The sequence below is a fragment of the Numida meleagris genome, chromosome 1, assembly GCF_002078875.1.
Source record: "Numida meleagris isolate 19003 breed g44 Domestic line chromosome 1, NumMel1.0, whole genome shotgun sequence".
NCBI lineage: Eukaryota > Metazoa > Chordata > Aves > Galliformes > Numididae > Numida > Numida meleagris.
The window spans coordinates 108,325,831-108,342,280 of record NC_034409.1 but is presented as its reverse complement, the minus strand read 5'-3'; the positions used below and the strand labels follow the sequence as shown (position 1 = coordinate 108,342,280).

The 16,450-nt window shown below is 35.2% G+C and overlaps 1 protein-coding gene across 2 annotated transcripts in view; it reads right to left on the bottom strand.

Moving 5' to 3' along the window:
- Window positions 1–16,450, bottom strand: part of TRAPPC10 (trafficking protein particle complex 10) — a 41,508-nt gene that overhangs the window by 13,433 nt on the left and 11,625 nt on the right. For both annotated transcript variants that reach the window (XM_021406953.1, XM_021406944.1), the window contains exons 4-13: window positions 15,952–16,148; window positions 14,140–14,335; window positions 12,959–13,070; window positions 11,740–11,987; window positions 9,336–9,482; window positions 7,264–7,378; window positions 6,049–6,125; window positions 3,351–3,442; window positions 2,041–2,181; window positions 230–342 (exon numbers count right to left, since the gene is read on the bottom strand). In XM_021406953.1, the coding sequence (XP_021262628.1) occupies window positions 230–342; window positions 2,041–2,181; window positions 3,351–3,442; window positions 6,049–6,125; window positions 7,264–7,378; window positions 9,336–9,482; window positions 11,740–11,987; window positions 12,959–13,070; window positions 14,140–14,335; window positions 15,952–16,148 (1,438 nt within the window). The remainder of the gene's footprint in view (window positions 1–229; window positions 343–2,040; window positions 2,182–3,350; window positions 3,443–6,048; window positions 6,126–7,263; window positions 7,379–9,335; window positions 9,483–11,739; window positions 11,988–12,958; window positions 13,071–14,139; window positions 14,336–15,951; window positions 16,149–16,450) is intronic.

Here is a 16,450-nt window from a genome sequence, read left to right as displayed (position 1 = left end):
ACAAAGACCTCCTGGTATTCAGGATGAAAACGTTAATTACTCTTTCATCATTGATTAGCCAATTATTTCAGAAATGCCGTAAGTGTTCTGAAGATAATAGAAAAAGAGCCATGTTGATTCAGAAGTCATGCTCAAGGTAATGAAAGCAAACAGAAAAAAAACTTCCCCATCTACTTTTCGGAAAAGAGTACAGCAGCTAACATTTTACACATTTAAAAACCAGACTTACTTTGATTCTCTGTTTGCTGATTGGCAAAATCTAGTATTTCTTGGCAAAAGCTTTTGCGCTCATCTTCCGTTAAGTGATTATCACCAGCTAAAAGACTGCTTATTTGAAGATAACTAACAAAGTTAAGGAAACATGAGGTAGCACATTTCAGAACATTCAGAAATCTGAGCAAAAATGACACAGTTTCAGTACTGCCTTTCTTTCATCATCACCACATTCTCCCATTAGATAAGAAACAACTGAAGATTGATTTTTATCTGCAAATACTGCAGAATCTCTCAGACTTACTAAAATATTATCCGTTATTAACTTGGGCAGTCTTCCCTCCAACTCTCATCTAAAAATATTAGCATAGAGCACAGAAAATTCATTTAGTACGCAAGTTAAAGCCCCAATGCATTGCATTACATTGCATTGCACATTTAGAATAACTTGAGTATTTGATTACTTTCAGATTTACTCTGCTGATACTATGCCAGTTGTTAGAGTATCACTTACCATAATTAAGTTAAGGCATTCTTTATATTTTGATTGCTGAGGACACAAATGCTCATCTAAGCATTTAGTGAAGACTGCAAAGTTACTTTTTTGTTTTTAAAAACGTACACAATGAAGCAGAAAAAAAAATTAATAGTACTTAAAAGCAATCTAAGAATTTTCAATAGATACAGACATTAAAATATCTGTCTAGTTAAAAAAAAGAAAGGGGGAAAAAACAAAGGAAAAAAAAAAAAGGAAGAAGAAGTCCACAACCAGTTACAGTAAGCTTCCTAGTACTGTCATTCAGAGATTACCATATTAGCTTTTGGGCTAACAAAAAAAAAAAAAAAAAAAGAGAGAGAGAGAGAAGGGGTATTATCATCAAATCAATTATTTCCTTGAAACTTCCAGAAGAACTGTCTTCCAGCAATAAGTCTGTTAAAGCTGAACACCCCAGTCAGGACACCCAAAGAAATTCAAGTTAAAGCTATGAAAGCAGTACTCTTCCCTTGAAATACCAAGAGATAATGAAAATTTGCCAGTTTTTTTTTTTTTTTTCCTATAATATATACACAGCACAGCAGTTTAAATTAGGATCATGTTACTTAAGCTAGCTACTAAATTTTGGCAACAACACGTGAGGCTAAAATGAAAAGTAGAATTCATACTGAAGTGTTTCCAATGCCAAAATGAATTTTAAAAAGCACAACAACCAAGGCCAGCCAGTAGACTGTTTTCCTTACATACATCTGGTACCCTGAAAGTAGCAACAGCACAGCAACATAGATGGAATGCAATTGTATTGGACAGAGTTGGTGAGTGAACATAATGCAGAGTATCAAAGTGAAAAAATCATTGCCAGGTCGGATACAGGAAAAAGGTATTTCCAGTTTTGTAACGAAAACTGAGAAATTAAGCCCCTAAATACAGGGAAAAGTTCTAACGATGTATTTGCCAAATGAAAAAAAGAGTATAGCATAAGAACTGCCACAATGATCAAGTGCAAACAATCATAAAGGAACCCTACAATGGCATACACTGAACTAATGACATACTTTATGCTATACACGTTGCATCTCTAGAGCCTATACATAGTCTTGAAACTAAGAATAGCACCGTATGCAAAAGGTATTAAGTGAACAAGACAAAAAAAATGAAAAAAATAAGTAACCCAACCCTCCTGAAATGAAAAGCAACAATGGAAATACGAAATAGCTATCTGATATATGTCTGTCTCTAATCTTAAATAAAATTAGATCTATGTCAGCAGAATAACTGGAAGTGTTGCTTTATCCAGTCTTGATTTTCTGGCTCCATCTTTGAGAGGATACTTTTCTATTTGCCCGAGGTGTTTCTGACATTCTGCTAACTGTTTTCTCGTATGTGTGACAAGCAATGCCCAGCCCTCAGCAAGGTAAGTTTTCAGTGCTCCTTGAAGATAGACTTCAGCCTTCTGTGGACCTTTCTTCCTCCTTTAAAAATAAATGAATGTACAGAGTGATACAAGAGTCTTTATGACCATGAAAACCGTCTCTACATGCTTTTAAAAAGCAGTCACGCGAGAGGAATACTTTATATGAAAGCAAAACAAACTGCAACCAGCCATTATGCTATTCACTGTGCTCGTGCCAGATCAATGTATTGGTCTACCCTTCTGCAAGTCAATTTGGCAGAACTGCAATTAGTCTAAATACATCATGTCGATGAGACTTCCTATACAGATCTATGTGAGGCAAAGCTACCTCCCGCAAATGCACTTTCATGATGAAGTCATGTCAGACTTCTCACAGTTAACTAAAAGCATACTACCTCAACAACTTCAGAGCAGGAAAATGCTTTAATCAAAGTATCATTTTTATCACTACACACAGTTCCATGGTAGTCTTTTAACATGATATTACTCCCTTAGGCAAAAATTTACATTAATTTAGGAGAATCTTGCAACAGGAAGTTCAGATTGGTTTAGTGAAGGTAGACAGGAAGCAGGCTCAAAGATAAGAGCACCTTCCCCCCTTCAAAAAAAAAAAAAAAAACAAAACACACCAACCACCTAGTATTCCCAAATTCTTTAAGAATAAAAATGGAAAACCAATGCAGGAGAATCTTTTAGAAGAATTTAACAGCAGGGACAAATACAGGAATAAGATCACTAAGTATTCCACAGGTGGGAATAAAAATTTTGGATACAAATACAAAACTGATTTCTCTCTAAATTACATATTTTCTGGCTCTTTAGTATATACGCACATAAGTGTGTATACAGTTAAGAAAACCATAAACTTTGAAACAAATCAGAAGCCATGTTAAGAAAGCAAGTTACAGCATACACAAGGTTACATCTCCTTCCTGGTCCTTTCTTCCTCAATGGAAGAAAAGATCAAGCTAAAAAAACATAAGATATTTAAAAGTAACAGTAATAAATAATGAGGGAACAATTAGGATTCAGTATAAAAAGATTGCCAGTTCTCAGCTCTTTGCCATTTCTGTCTTGTGTCTCCCCCCCCCCCCGAAATACAGCCTAAAACTTAGTGTATATTTACAACAAAAAATATTTTCAACAACTCCTTTTGAAATACGGGTTTCCTCAAGCATTACATTCAAGCTTTTCAAAGTTAATATATTTAACACATTTAACACTTACATATAAAACTCTGCCAAATCCTTTCCAACAAGCTTAGCTGAGCGAATTCTTCCAATATTCGTGTACATCTCAATAGTGGCATGGGACAGATCCTGTTTGAAAGGAAAGAGTTACTATAAACTGTGTACTTTCAGCAGCATTAAGTAGTGCTACTAGTATTTCACACAAACTCATAATCAATAACTAAGTTACTAAAACAAAATTAACAGAATGAGTCACTTTTTAGATTTCTTCTTGCCTTGAGGACAAACTTTTGAGCAGTTTGCAACATAACTGTGTTATGAATTGCAAAAGAAAAGCCTTATTAAAAATGAGAACTCAAAAAAAACACAAAACTAATATTTAGATGCAGTTTTAAGTACTTCTCCACACTTGAATTCTCCTGCCTTATTTGAAAGCACCTATTTCTCAGCAAGTATATCCTTTACGCTATCATTACAAGATAGTATAGTGTATCATTTCAGGATACACCTTGGTGTAACATTTATCAAAATATTAGAGCTTGCCCTGAAGACCCTACTACTACTTCAAAAACAAAACTGACTGCACAGAGTACATGAATTATTTCACTTAGGCTGCACATAATACCATCAAGTATGTGAAAGCTTCATTTTTAATTAAAAGCGGTACGTAAGCATATAATTACATGCAAAATACAAAGATACAGTTGGAAGAATTATTTTCCAAATTGTGCCTTGAAGCAATTGCTTGAAGCTATCTTGATTTGAAGTTTCTCAGTCATCTTCAAGCTTAATTTCCAGTGCCTACAGGTCACCGTCCTTATCTTGCCCTAAGCTTGTAATAACTGCATATTTAGGGAGAAAGATCTGTCACTATTACACGCTATATTCAACCAAACTTATTTCTCAAACATCTAACCATCTCAGGACATAAAGACATTTCATACCATATTTACAAGTCACATTTACAAACCACCAGCCTTTCCCACAGCAACTCACTGTCATTCAGTTAGCATATTAAGTACCACGTTATTCTTCAAAAGAGACCGTTTAAAAACTTTCAAATGCCTAATTTTGTTTGTAAAGTAGCTGTCAGAAAGCATCTACTCCTATGAGGCAGGAAAGTGACCTAAAACAATATTCCAAAGGTTTTCTTAGCCGCATCTTGATGTTTCTTAAATAGAGCCAAGGGGGAAAAAAAAAAATCACCTGTGCATTCTCCCTCTCTCATTAAACAACTTAGAACAGAACTCTACAACAAACTAAACTGGTTCTCTCCTTAGCCAATCAGTATAAACAGAGACATCTTGGACACCAGCTCCACATACAAATGAAAAGCTATATTCCCCCCAAATTGAGGTACGAACCAAGACGTTTGTAGAAAATGTGACAGTCTTACAAAAGATTCTGAAGTCATCACATAAGACTAGCCACTCAACTATAAATAAAGAAATAAGCCTTTTATAATAATAACAGCTCGATTTCTTTCTGTCAATATTTCTGAAGAGCGGCATTTCACTTTCCACACTCATTAAAATTTTAAATGTAAGTAAATTATCTTAGTTGTGTCTAGAATTTTTAACTAATTCTATGTTCTTCTCCACTGAATACATGAATAAAACAGTTACGTATAACTTGTAAATATCTTTTGTATTCTATCCGATTTATAATAGCCTGAATTTCTGAATAAAACCAGTCAGAAATACAAACAGGATAAGCAACTCTTTCACTGGCAACCTCCGCAGAACCCACTCAGTTTCTTAAATTTAGGAAGATATTGCTCAATTTCGCAGAGATCTTAGGGTCCAACTTAGAACTGAACATACGAGCACAACTTGAAGTTCTGAAAAATCTTAGTTCTGGCCTACTATCCAACTCCTCTCATAAAAAACAAAGCATGGAAGTGAAATCTGGTATCTTCATAACAAATCTTTTGAGACTTTCTTTAATAACAATTTTGTAAAAACAAGCAACACTGAGTCTTCACATTAAAAAAATGCTCAATTTTCATCCAATTTTCCCCAGAAAACTTTAAAAGCAGTTCCGCAACTGTAAGAAATATCAGAGGAAAATGATTTAAGGAAAACAAGCAAGAATAGAACCAACCATTTTTGTGACAGTCAAGTGTTCTGAGTTCTATTTAACAATTTCTTGTGAAAATAACCACAATATCATTACAAAAGCTCCTCAATAAGGGAGCTGTCAGGAAATAAACATACAAATTAACATGCAATGAGAATTGTAATGTTTCAGTCTCTGCCAGCTCCAACTGCAACATTCATGGATGTCCCACACTTTATATAAGAATTTAAACATTCTAACTTAATTCATGCAATAAACATTGCAAGATGCAAGTTTAAACCATTTGAAAGAAAGCTGCATTCACATAACAATAGTCTTCCAGAGAAGACTCAATTTTAGATAGCAGAGTAAGATATCCATGACATAGGCTCCGTAGATACTTAAGTATATATACTTACAGATAAGTTGTAGCATCGTAACTGTAAATATTAAAATTTATCTCCATACTTGAAACCCAGGGCCCATATGGGGCCTCTGGTTGCAAAACAAATCAGCCTTGGTGCGTTCAGTATAAGAGCAATGACTTTCGACACCAAAATATAGAAATACAGATTGAAGTTCCTAATGTCATCTTCTCAGGCATTAAAATTTTGACACTACTCAATCTGTAATGTAAATGCCCAAAACTAATATAAATAACTGAAGACTACACTTACTAAGTAGTGTTTTTCAAAAGCTTCCACAGATGATAAGGCCTCTTTAAGTTTCTTATAAGGGCTCTGTGATGCATTGGCTGTAGAAAAAAGAATAGGAAACGTCACTTACAAATTCCTATTTTAATACATCCCCTCCAGCACTTAAAATAGATCGTGCATTTCTTCCCCAGACTCTAAAATAAGATCAAGAAAGGTTGTTTAATGAATGTGTCTGTGTGCATGCACCTGTACTAGAGAGACATTCAGTGAAGTAGGGTAAAGACAAGCAGCAATGCAGTTAAGTATACTAACTTCTCCATAAAACACTTCAAGATATTTATTCAACTTAGCAACATACACAATTGTACCTAAATACCAGCGTATTTTCCCAACAGCAATATGCTCACAACTTCCCACTGTTGGATTTATGAAACAGTATGTCAGAAGTATACTGTAATTTAAAGACATTTTTACACCTTAAACAAGATACTTCAAAGGAAAATGGCCACCAATTTTTTTTGTTGTTGTTGAGGTAACTTGCTCATTTTAAAAGTTCTCACCAGACTAAATTTGTGCCAATATTGCCAGAAGAAAAAAAGTCCCCATTTTCAATAAACACAGTATACAATAAACACAATGTATAATATAAAATACTGCAGTGCTGAACTGAGATTCGTACATCATAACTGCAAGAGCAAATAATTTGTCGGCCTGTCAGAAATACTTAAAAAAAAATACTAATTGTTCTAGCACTTCTAAGATCTGAAAGTGTCTTCCCTTCAGAAATAGCTTTGTGAATGACAAGAAATTCACAACCAATAAATAGTTATGATTGCTCAGCCAATCAAATAATATCACTCTGTAGCTCCTGCTGCAGGTTATCTATTTGATTTACAACAAAGAACTTCCATCTCATTTCAAATAATTTTATTTTCAATACTTCCAGGTAAGTATTAAAAACTTCATTCAAAACTCGTACTGTTTAAGAATATTTACCTAAATGCTGGTAAATCGGCTATTAATGGAAAAACTTTATACTTGCAGAAGTAAGGAGATGCACTGATCATTTCAAGTACTAGACAGACTAAGTTAAAATCCTCTTAAGATAATAATAGTTATATCAATGGTTATATATACTTACGGATATCTGGAAATTATTCTTATTGCTGTGTTTATATGCCATGGATTTAAGACAAAGTCAGTTATTACAAAGCACGTGTACATCCCTGGTAATACCTGTTTCAGGACGTTCTGCTCCCAACCCTGCTAACAGATCAACAGTTCTGTTAAGGTCTTCTGAATTAGGTCCCTTCTCTGACACAAGCCCACAGAGGTAACCCAGAGATTTTAACTGTAGGAAAAAAGAGATGCTTGTTTTCAACAGGCTACAAAAAACAATAACAAATCTTTTATTCTATCACACTGTTCTAAAACGACAGAACATTTCTATGGAAAATACTGCTGCCACGTTACACTGCTTATAAAATCTATATCAAAGTTGCTTCGCGGGAAGAGAATAGAAAGCCTTTCAAAATGTAATTAAGTGATTCTTACTTCATGTAGAAATTAATTTTACTAAGAACTAAATCACATATAATGCAAGTTAAAGACTCAACATGCATACACACAAACCTCTGCATGCGGAGAACCAAAGTAAATCCTTCTATTTTTCCCTATAAACATGGACAAAGCTAAAGATGTTTCACAGATACTGCCAAAAGATAATTTCTATCTGCATCTGTTTTTCAGCACAGAAGTTTGACAACTACACAAATGCACACAATGATTAGTTGCTCTTGCACATTATTAGCATCGCTAATCAGTGTTAAAACAGTATCACACAACTACCATAAAAGTTCCTTCTAGACAGCAGCTGGCATGTTTGATATCCAGAAGTCAGTAGAGGATCCTGCCTTGAAGTTTACTGTTGGCCATATGGTATCTCATTTAGTATAACTAACTCAATCAACTGCCAAGGTTAATTCCTTCCCTCCAAGAAAATAAGGTCTCAGCTTGTTAGATTGCTCTAAACCACATAAAATGGGGGCCATTAAAAGGAAAAAAAAATCCACAAAAAAAAACCCATTAAATTCCAGATTTCTCACTAGTTGGTAGATTTCATTCATTCTGTTTCACCTTACTCCTATCCATTATCCTATCATTTCTCCTTTTTTACTGTTTGGGTTAGAAGAACTACAAATGGCATGAACATTTCCAATCCAGGTACAAAGCTTTAAAATACATAAGCAGCACATGAAATCCGATGCAATCAGCAACAGTTTAAATAATTGTTTTCTTTATTCTGAACTTCGCCTCCACTTTCTTTATTTAAGCACTAAGTCTTCTAAGGTGAAATTGCCTTTCTCTGTTTTTGTAATACTTCAGACAAGGATAACCTACAATCAGCAGGAGACTCTTAACTTTACTGAAATATACACAAACTACGATCACAAGAAATGGAAAGTATTCTACAGACTGCTACAGAAAGAAGAGGATAAGCTTGCAGTGATCTTCAAGAACATCCACCAATATCACAGTATGGTAGTTCATTAGCTTCTGAAGTTCCTTGTCAACTTTCAAAACTGTTTTTCAACAGTGAAAAACTACACCAGCTTTAGACACTAACTCTTTTAGAGAAATGGAGAAAGTGGAAATTGAAAAGGCATTAATGTAATTAGGGAAGGGGCTTAACCACACTGAAAAGGCCACATTATAACTTTCAAGGTTCCTTCCCATTTATTACAAGGGCTGCTCAACTGAAAAATTCCAAGTTATTATTTGCCTTTTGCACAAGCCACCAAGGATAATACATTCAGTAAAGTTTAAAGTATATTATTGGCATACTAACATGCTGTAAAAATAATGAACCATGTAAACAGATTGCTGTAATCTCTATTAAGAATATTAAAGGCATCTAAATCTCGTCAACATCTGCTATAATTGAAATAGATGTTCCTTCTCTTAGTCAACAACAACAGCATTCATTCTGGAGCTTAATTAGCCAAACATTATCAAACTATTGGCAGAGGAGGATTGGAAAGGTTGGTGGAAGAGTTAGTGCTAGACAAGTTATATGACATGAAATGTTTCCTCATTTCCACTCCTCCAAAGAAATGAACATAATTCTAGTAATTCCCAGGTCTCATCCACCTGTGGAGCAACTGGATGACAAACCTGCATGTCTCACTCAGAATAGACAGAACCATATGTCACAAGTTCCACAAGAAAACACAAGAATTCTGCTCCACAGAAACAAATGGCCTACTTCAAAATCGAAACTTCACAAGTGCAACACTTTGTTTACTCACCTTCTCTGTAGCATAGCTCCATAAACCAACTGTGTGTGAAACATTTGCATCTATTTGAGCCCTATCACAGCAGCCTTCTATTCTTTGTAAGACCTCCAAGCAACTCAAAAATACCCAACAATCCAAAGCTCCAGGAGGAACAGAGACCTGAAGATAAACAGGAAAAAATTAACTGAGAAATAAACATTAGTCAGAAGCCTGAATACGTCAGAAAATTACTTTTCTTGATACAATATAACAAAGCCTCTTGGAAGAACTAACTCTAAAAACACACAAAAAAGAGGCCAGCTCTTCACTGGGTTCCTAAATAACACACATAAAACCAGATCCTGAAGCCATAATGACTAACAAAATTATTAATAACGATTACATGAATTAGATTTGACGTAGAAATCAGGATGAAAGAAAAGCAAAAGAGGCCTAACAGGTTCTAGTACTTTGAAGTTTGTAACTTTTTGAAAATTTAAGTCTAATGAAAACAGAGTTAGGAGAACAGTTCTGTAGACATGCTACTACTTTTGTAAGGAGACATCAGATCTAACTAATACTAAAATTAAAAGTACACTAAGAAGTAGACTAAAAACCTGAAGAAAAAAAAAAGAAGGGAGTCTAGGTGTCCTTCACCACAATGAGTTTGTTAATCAAATGATATCTGTCATGGACAACTAATTAAAAAACAAACAAACAAACAAACAAAAACAATCCATAACCAAAAACCAAAACCAGGAAGGAATTATCAGCCATAATGCAATGGGGAAAGTGAGAGGAGTTTGGTAACAGAACAATCAAGATAAAAATTAGCACAACTGGAATAAAGTCACAGTAATGGTATCTCAAAATCTTACTAACAACCAATGCAAAAACATTCCTTTTAGAAAGATTATGATGGATTTCAAGACTTAAATAAACTAGATAATTGACTACTGTAACAGGAAAGCTCAACATAGAAGCACAACACATTAGGGGAAAAAAAATGAATTCTGAAAGAATTTTCAGGAAGTGAAAGACCATAAAAACAGACTTGCTCAGATTTCACCTGTGTGTTCACTGGCATCAAGCCATATTAAGAGGTATGCCTGTAATAATAAGAGGCATGACAACAGGGATAGCACTACATTCACAAATACACACCCCTGTCTCAAAGCCTCGATATCTCCATTCAGTTTGGATCACCACATATTAACGCAGAAACATCACAAATAGAAAAGGTGCAGGGAAGAGCCCCAGACACCAGAGTGGCACACTTGGGCAGTGGAAGGAAGAGGGGAATTGCAGGAAGTACCTTCAGAGATTCAGAAGTCTGGTTGTATTTATTTTAGAAAGATAAAGTAAACAAACAACAAATCCCATCACACATGCTTCACATGGGAATTTTAAGTAAGTTTTAGAAGACGTGAGGGTGGCATTTTAAAAGGCAACACATTTGAAGTAGACTTTCTGTTCTTAAATACAGCAAAGTATCTTATGGAACTTACTAACAAGCCTCAGGCAGTCAGAAGTTAGCACTTACTGCTATAATAGCACAGACAAAACTTGCAGAAAACCAGATACTCATGGGATTAAAGAGGAGCATGAGTCACAAAGCAAAGTCTGCAAGTCTCCTAATGTGGACTACGCTATTCTTAACGACATATGTCAATTAAAAATATCTATGGTAATAGACAAAAGTATGATTGGTGTACAATATTCCTTTAGAGGATTAAAAACACTAGTACAAATTGCAGCGTGAATGTCAGGGGGGAAGCACTGTGGCATGCAGCACGACAAAAAGCTCTGAGTGAAGTCACACGTTTGTCTATTCCTTCTGTCATTAGATGAGACAGCCACAGGGAGACGCAAAGCATAAAAGAGTATTACTGGGCACCAGAAGGAATTATAAAACAAGAACCACAAAATGTGATCAAAACAATATCAATTTGCACAGCAATAAGAAGCCCTACTGTAGATTAATGTTTAAAGTTCAGAACTGTACTTTGCTGCAAACTACTAGCCCGCATAACAATACATTAACTTTCTTACTTACCATCTTACTTTCTTCAACACAACGTTGTTCAGAGATTTCAGTCTATTTGAACTGTAGCTCGAGAGCTCAGTAATAAAACCAGGAAATAAGAGAAATCACCTATCACCTTAGGAAGTTAAAATATTCTAGTCTTCACCTAGAAAGTCACCTAATACAGGTTTAGGTTTTCCAGATGCGATGTCTCCAACTTCTTTCCAAAGACAATCTCATGATGAAACGCTCAACTCCAGCACTGTTGCAATCAGGTATTACTGCATCATTTTAATATTACACAGACTGCGCTTACTGTATTTTGGTGGCCAATATCTAGACTTGAAAAACGTTCTTAGATCATTATTGGATAAAATCATTTGCATTACTGAATATATTACTCAAACTCACTTCTAATAGCTTGAGTTCTTGCACACAGTTGTGAAGAAGCTCCAATGCTCGCTGGGAAACTTCCCATGGCCTCTGCAGGAAGATTAACAACGTGCACTGGCGAGAAAATAAATAACTACGCAAGTCCAGCAGAGTAGCTTCTTGATTCTGAATTAACTCTCTCTTCTCCATGTCTATTGGTTTTCGGAGAATTAAACCGTTCCAGCTCCTCACTGGCTGGCAAAAAAATGTCAGCCAGTTTGCACCATCTAAATAAATAAAGTTAATATCCAAGAATCAATCACTGCTGTTAAAGTCTCTTTTTCTGCCCCCCACCCCTAGGTTGCAAACTTGCTTATTCTTTCTTAAGTTACTTGATAAACTTGATGTCTTAACTTTAAAAACTGAACAACAGAAATTCCATAGCTAAGTTAACAACAATTTCAGAACATTCAAATGCCGCATGCATTTCGTCTTAATTGTATATTTCTTATTATTAGTACAGTGTGACTTAGTTTGTAATGTATTACTCAGTAATTCTTCCTAAATGAAGTTCCAGACAAACCAGTTTTATCCACTTATGTCTTTCTTACTCAGCCACCACTGATACATATGTCCTCACTTTCAGGTTTAGCATCAAGTTCAGTCAGGATAAATACATTTCACTGTACTGTATTTTCACTAGGATTATAACATGTACCTGATGAAAGATCTTACATAACACCACATACTTCAGCTCATTAAAACAGTCGCAAGTTATTTGATATTTCTTGTAATTTTTTGTGAAGAGAAGGTTTCATCTTCTGCAGTAATCACTACAAAACTGAACGGAAATACCTCATGTAACTTGAAGCAAAACTGGATGCATTTGTTGCAGAAGCTCTTTATTAAGTAACTCAGAAGTGAGCTGTGATAACAGCAACTGCATCCCAGCCAGATCGAAACTCAGGTAATTACAGAGGCTCAGAGCTCTGTTTATAACAATCATTGAATAAAAGCACAATGCAGCTTTTCATAAAAAATTGCTTTTCATTTCTGAGGCTTAAAAGTAAAAACTAAGAGGATATACCGAGTTTGCGTATAACGTATAACAAGGGCACAAACTGCCTAGCACATCTTCACTGCAACGTACCACCTCTTTCTCCATGTACACACATGGTACCCAAGGCATCATTGTCTTTTGGCAGAAGCACAGCAAATAAATGAATAAGGTTAACATTTACCCTTTTAAGACACTTACCACCAGCCCCAAAGTTGACAACGTACTGAGAAAACAAGGCATCCAGTTCATCATACTGCACTAGCGCATCCTCAAACTGCTGCAGCATCTCAAAGACAAAGGCCAGTTCTTCCTTTTGACACACAAGCAAAACAATGAGCACATTATGGATACTAGTTGTGTTTGCTATTATAAGCTGCCTCCACGTTCGCACAGAGCTCCAGGATGTACTATTTCCAACATTTTTCTTCTTCCACTTAATCACATACAACAGAAAAATCTGCCACTGAAGAGGATGCACCCTTTCCTCCTAACACAATGAGGTTAACGATAAAGCTACAAACATACAGCTATGCCAGTTCATTCCATTGTGCATTCAGATGCTGATTCATTACATGATATTGTTCACACATCTATTGAAAGTTCAAGTTTAAAAAAAAACCTACCGAATAGTCATCTCCTGTAACAGTAATAATATCTCGTGTTTACACCATGAAAGCACCATTGCAGTATCAGTAAAGGTTTTGCAGTACACAGAGAAGAGACCAAAAACTATAGGTAGAAAGAGTCTGAGAAGTAGATACATCACAACAAAGTGATAGCAGATGAAATCAGAGAAGACATGAAGATGATGTGAAATTAGTGTTGGAAAGGGAACTATACAATGACTGAAAAATTCAAAAGAATCAAAACTTTAGTTCTACTGAATAAGATTTTTTTGGTTTTCTCTATATCAGCTAAAGCAGACATACTTAGAAATATAAAAAACAGGAATCTGAGGCCATTCTCTATTTGGCCTTACTCAAAACAGATGCTTCTCCATACATACTGTTAATAAACTAAGCAAAGAAAGCATAGAGATATCTGCATTAAATACCAACTACAAGTTTGAATGTTTTTGTACAATCACATTGATAGGACATTTATCCAAAATTCACAATATTTTCTACATGGAATTTGTGTTTGTGACAGTTGAGATTCATAAAACTTCGTTTGCAGCAGGTTTATGTGCACAACCTCTTCAGGCTTGCCGATCTGAAAATGTTGCTTTTATATTAGTCTTCATCGCCCCAATCCCCTCCTACCTCAAAGAATGAACAGAGCATTAAAAATAACAGAAAGACAATCAATTATTAGAACTAAATCACACAGCACTTTTTTGCCTATTCACAAAAAAAAAGAATAAAGAAAAACACTCTTACCTGGACCATGAAATACTCGCAGAAGCTCCATCCTGGTTCAGTCCTTTTTTCTCTCAAAGTTCTCATGTCATCTTCAAACTTGCCTAAGTTCTTGGTAAAAGACATGAGAAGCAATGTCCTGAGTTTGGTCAGGAAGGCATTCCAAGATTCCTGAGAACGGGAAGAGTCTTTCAAAGGGTCTGAAAGTACCACACATCTGTAAAAAGATTGATGAAAATTATTTTGGGGGAGGTATAAAATAAAAATTTTACATATAAGTGCACAGCTGTAATACTGTGCACATCTGACAGGTTCACTGTGAATAAAATTTAGCTTTTAATTCAACACTAATCAAAGAAAAAAGTTTGGGAGGGAGAGAAGGAAAGGGGGTAGAGTGGTTTCGTTTTTTTGCTTGCTTCTTACACTTTTCCATGTATGTTTAAGGCTGTGACATAGTTTACAGAGAAGACTAAAGAGTTTTCCACAAAATGAATGAATTCAAAGCTTTACTTTTTTTGTTTTCATTTTAATAAAAATCAAATAATGGATACATTATTCCAACTACTTAAACACGAGTAATAATGTTGTAGCAAACAAAGGAAAAAAGCCTGCCTAGAAATAGGATCAGCAGAACAATTATAGTTACTCTTGGCAAATACTACGCAGGACAGAAATCAAGATCTGTTAGATCATAAAAGTATATTCTTGCAGGATGTCCATTTGTTTTACACACTATGTGCTAGCACTTTCACTGTTTTTTGTTTTGTTTTTTTTTTTTTTAATAAGTACTTAGCAGATCACAGTAATTCACAGACAAATAAGCCTTACTGAGAGCATTTATTTCCTCAATTTTTATACCATAATCTAATAACAGTCAAAAAGAGTACAGACATCTTTACAGGCAGAAAAGTCTCTTATTCAAACAGAACACCATTCCCGTTAGAAAAGTAATGTTTTCTAACTGCTTGATTTAATCACTTTGCCATGGGATAATAAAAGCAAAATGATTTGGAGTTGTCCAGACCATTTGCCCAAGTAGCCCCGCAATATATCAAACATTGAGTGGGTACAAACAAATTGCCGCCAACGTACAGCATGTTATGATATACTGACCTGTCAGTCCGTCACCGGCAGCTCACACTAAGGTACAATGAGTGCTTTCAACTACCCCTTTCAACCATTACCCATTCCTCAGGGGGAAAGTCTCCTACTTAAAGTTAGCTCTTGAGATTACAACAAAATGAAAATACATAATATAATCCATGCAATGCTGCAGAATAAGGAAGAAGGTATTTATTTAAGTTAGTTTCAAATTAAGATTTGTGTATGTTGTTGGCTTTAATGAAGGCAGAAACAGTTTCATAGGTTTTTTTTCACTATTATTTTCCTTAGAATAAATTCAGTTTCTTCAGCTGCTTTTAAATCAATTATTTCATACTGGAAAGGTGGTTTATTAAGTGAAAAGTAAGGAGAACAATGGTAAAAAAGTTAACGATGCCAGCTTCATGTTCCCCCTCTCACCCCACTACCATAACCCATAGTTCTGATAACATTTTTGCACCTGAGTTCTAAAAAACGATACTAGCATGCAATTCCCCTTCAACCAAGATTAGCCATGAGATTTCAGTGTATTTGAAATATTCTTGAGACATTTCAAAGACACCACTAATCCATGAGGAACTGAAAATAAACTCCTCCCTTTATTGTTTTGGATGCTGGACATCAGAGAAGATCCTATAAAGAGCAAGGAATCTGTTACATAGGGAAGTTGAGCTTTTAAATCAGCACACACTAGTAGAAGGTTTAAAAGTTCGCAGTTAAAAGATTCCTTACCTGTCACTTTGTTTGTTACAGAAGTCATTTCTTATTTTATCTACTATAGAGGTTCGGGGAAGGATATTTGTTTTGTTCTTTTTCTTGGCATCACTCTCAACTACCACGATTAGCCAGTCCACTGAGTTGTGAGCTTTGAGAACGTTCTGCCACTTGGTGATGTCATCCTTGACTGTAGTTTTGTACACTTCCGTGTCCTGAGGTGAGAAGTGGTGAATCACCAAAGCAAACAGTCATTCTCAACAATTTCAAAAGGCAACTTTTGTACTTTTATTCCAACAGAAGAAAAATATAAAGGCTTATCAAACAGAATTGGTGACAATAGATTTACTTATTGGGAGAAACCAAATGAGCCAAAGTACGGTAAGGTTTTTGGTCTTTGAATTTCATTTATTTCTAGTACGTTGATTAAGAGTACTTGGCATAATTCTCTAGACTTAGTGATTGGCAACCTTGTACTAATCAGAGTACTGATTAGACTTTGGTATAATCCTTTATA